At 39.7% G+C, this 1,609-nt stretch overlaps 1 protein-coding gene across 1 annotated transcript in view; it reads left to right on the top strand.

Moving 5' to 3' along the window:
• The first annotated feature begins 1,049 nt into the window (after positions 1 to 1,049).
• LOC140918680 (uncharacterized) overlaps positions 1,050 to 1,609 on the top strand; it is a 3,483-nt gene continuing 2,923 nt past the window's right edge. Inside the window, exon 1 of the mRNA XM_073363396.1 lies at positions 1,050 to 1,536. Coding sequence (XP_073219497.1) covers positions 1,050 to 1,536 — 487 coding nt within the window. The remainder of the gene's footprint in view (positions 1,537 to 1,609) is intronic.

Genomic DNA, 1,609 nt, shown 5'->3' with positions numbered 1-1,609 from the left:
TTAATGGTTAAGCATAGTGAGTTGTTGGAACAATTTAGAGACCTTAGTTTAGTTTGTGAAGTGACACCAAAAAGTATTAAATTGGGAATGTTGAAGGTAACTAGTGGACTATTGAAAGAGATTGAAAAGAACCAGAAATTGGATTTATACCTTTTAGATAAGTTACAGTCGATTGACCAAGGGAGATAACCTGATTTTAAAATCGGCGTGGATGGAATTTGGAGATTTAAGGAGAGAATTTGTGTTCCCAATGTAGAGGAGTTAAGAAAGATGATCTTAGAGGAAGGGCATAGGAGTTGTCTAAGTATTCACCCTGGAGCCACAAAGATGTATAAGGACCTCAAGAAGATATTTTGGTGGCCTAAAATGAAAAAAGATGTTGCTGAGTTTGTGTATGCTTGTTTGGTCTGTCAAAAATCTAAGGTAGAACACCAAAAACCTTCAGGTTTGATGCAACTATTGAGTATTCCCGAATGGAGTGGAATAGCATCTCTATGGATTTTGTTGTAGGCTTACCTCGAACTCCAAAAAGGTATGATAGTATTTGGGTTATTGTGGATAGATTAACTAAATCTGCTCACTTTATTCCGATAAACATAACTTATTCTATGGAAAGGTTAGCTGAAATATACATAAAGGAAATTGTGAAGTTGCATGGAATCCTATCAAGTATAGTCTCGGACAAAGACCCTAGGCTTACCTCTAAGTTTTGGCAAGGTTTACAAAGCGCTTTAGGTACGAACCTTAGGATGAGTTCAACCTACCACCCACAAACAGATGGTCAGACTGAGCGAACCAATCAATCCCTAGGAGACTTGTTGAGAGCTTGTGTGTTGGAACAAAATGGAAGTTGGGATAGCTTTTTGCCACTTATAGAGTTTACCTATAACAATAGCTTCCACTCTAGCATTGGAATGGCCCCTTTTGAGGCGTTGTATGGGAGAAGATGTAGGACCCCTCTGTGTTGGTTTGAGACGGGTGATAACCTTGTGTTAGGACCTGAGATTGTTCAACAGACTACTGACAAAGTAAAAATGATTCAGGAAAAGATGAGAGCATCTCAGAGTAGGCAAAAGAGTTACCATGATAAAAGAAGGAAAAACCTCGAATTTCAAGAAGGTGATCATGTATTTCTGAGAGTTACTCCAACAACTGGGGTTGGTCGGGCATTAAAAATGCGAAAGCTTACACCTCGGTTTATAGGACCTTACCAAATTCTCAAACGTGTCGGTAACGTAGCATATCAGATTGCGTTGCCTCCGTCTCTTTCTAATCTCCATAGTGTCTTTCATGTGTCTCAACTTCGTAAGTACATTTTCGATCCCTCACACGTGATTGAGTCAGACAAGGTCCAAATAAAAGAGAATCTAACTTTTGAGACCTTACCGCTACGGATTGAGGACCAAAAGTCCAAAGAATTAAGGGGCAAGACGATTTCATTGGTTAAGGTTGTCTGGGGAGGTGCTACTAGTGAAAGTGTTACGTGGGAGGTCGAAAGCCAGATGCGCGATTCTTATCCAGAACTATTTCCGTCAGGTAAATTTCGAGGACGAAATTTTCTTCAACAGGGGGAGAAATGTAACACCCCAATTTCTCATTACCTTATTTT

The sequence above is a fragment of the Cicer arietinum genome, chromosome 1, assembly GCF_000331145.2.
Source record: "Cicer arietinum cultivar CDC Frontier isolate Library 1 chromosome 1, Cicar.CDCFrontier_v2.0, whole genome shotgun sequence".
Taxonomy (NCBI): Eukaryota; Viridiplantae; Streptophyta; class Magnoliopsida; order Fabales; family Fabaceae; genus Cicer; species Cicer arietinum.
The sequence above is the reverse complement of the archived record's forward strand: the minus strand, read 5'-3'. Positions and strand labels throughout refer to the sequence as shown.